The sequence below is a fragment of the Sardina pilchardus genome, chromosome 17 (assembly GCF_963854185.1).
Source record: "Sardina pilchardus chromosome 17, fSarPil1.1, whole genome shotgun sequence".
In the NCBI taxonomy this organism is placed as follows: domain Eukaryota; kingdom Metazoa; phylum Chordata; class Actinopteri; order Clupeiformes; family Clupeidae; genus Sardina; species Sardina pilchardus.
Window position 1 is genome coordinate 29,709,745 of NC_085010.1, and position 1,605 is coordinate 29,711,349.

At 42.7% G+C, this 1,605-nt stretch overlaps 1 protein-coding gene across 1 annotated transcript in view; it reads left to right on the top strand.

The window, feature by feature from the left end:
- Positions 1-1,335, top strand: part of slc38a4 (solute carrier family 38 member 4) — a 19,733-nt gene extending 18,398 nt beyond the window's left edge. The window contains 2 exon segments of the mRNA XM_062517950.1: positions 349-446; positions 1,055-1,335. Of these exon segments, the coding sequence (XP_062373934.1) occupies positions 349-446; positions 1,055-1,162 (206 nt within the window). The 3' untranslated portion in view covers positions 1,163-1,335.
- Positions 1,336-1,605: the final 270 nt, after the last annotated feature.

Sequence of the window (1,605 nt, forward strand, 5' to 3'; positions counted from 1 at the left end):
GCCTTTAAGAAAATGTTCACCTTATACGGACTTGTTGCCTCAATCTAATCAAATCTATATTTTTCACGGAAGCCTGGACGTTACCCATTCTTGTATCATCTGGCTGCATAGCTACAGTGATTACTTTGTTAAAGTTTAGCGATTTTGTTTTAAAACCGCTAAAATGAAGGTGGTAATGACAAAGTTTACAAGTAGCAAAACCCGTCTGGCTGCGCTAATAAACGTCTTTTCACAAAATAGCTGCTGGGTCCGTGACGTCGGACTTAACAACCGAATAGGCATTTCTCTATATGTTAGCAATTGTTGCTTTATGTAATCTCATCATGGCTGCCTTCTCCCTCCCTGTAGGTTCCTCTGCTGCCACAATGCTCATCTTCATCCTCCCCGCAAGCTTTTACCTGAAGCTGGTCAAGAGTGTACCTCTCCGCTCCCCGCAGAAGATCTCGGTAAGTCTGCTGCGTCGTGGGCCCTGAACTCTGTTGATCCGAAAGCAGTGTCCATTACAGGAGAAAATATACTTCCACCAGCATGTGTGCCACTGCCCACTGGGTAGGGAACTCCATGACCTTGCTGGAGGTAATGTTAGACCACCGGTCAGTAGGGCTGAGTAAAGGCACACACCCCATTGGCTCACCTCACACTGAGATTTGGTGACAGTTGTATAACCTAATGAAATTGGAATACCGGTACGCAAAATGCTAAATGATATGGCAGTAAGATGGAAATCATATGATTTACTCATCTTGTTATAATCACTGGAAATCATATAATTTATTTTACGCTAATTTTCTTACTGATATGGAGATTGCAAGCTGCACATTCCCAACATTCACTGCTGGGAATATGTGTGAAATTCCAAACGTGGCCCCTGTGTACAGTTTATCTGGTGTGTCCCAGATTGATATTCAGTGGCAGTAAACATTTCCAAGTCATGCAGTCAGCTAAATGGTATTTGTTTGCAAAACCCTCTGATATGAAGCAATATTATATCCAGTAAAGCACATGCTACTGATTTAGACGAAAACTTAGCATGTCTGTCTTTGTTTCTTCTTAGGCGGCCATTTTCCTCGTGGTGGGAGTTATTTTCATGATTACCAGCTTGTCCCTCATCGTTCTGGACTGGATCCACAACCCCCCTGGCTCGTCCGGAGATGGTCACTAAGCAACAGACCTGAGAAACACTATCATCATCAAGGGCCGGACTCCATGGCCCTGATTGCCCCCAAAGAACAGAGTATTTTTTTTTCTTTTTGCAAAATGGCTGTTTTTGTCACATGCACCTTTTTTTCTGTAAACTACAACAAAAGTATTACACAGGAACTCCATTTGTGAGTACACCGGACTCCTTCAGACATCATTTTAGCAATGTTTTTGCTTTGTTTTGTTTTATGTGTGTATTTTGTAAGTGGTGAACAATCTTCTTTTGCAGTGTAGTCACTGAGTTTAGGTGGAGTCAACAGAGTACAGAGTAATTACGCAATCGTAGATCTAGAGAGTTGGGGGTCAGTGCTTCCACCGCAGTATCTGTGTAGCCTGCCAGTTACTGGTTGTGCTGTGAGCAGGACAAACCATTTTTATTTTTTTGCAGGGACCTCAAAGTCACAA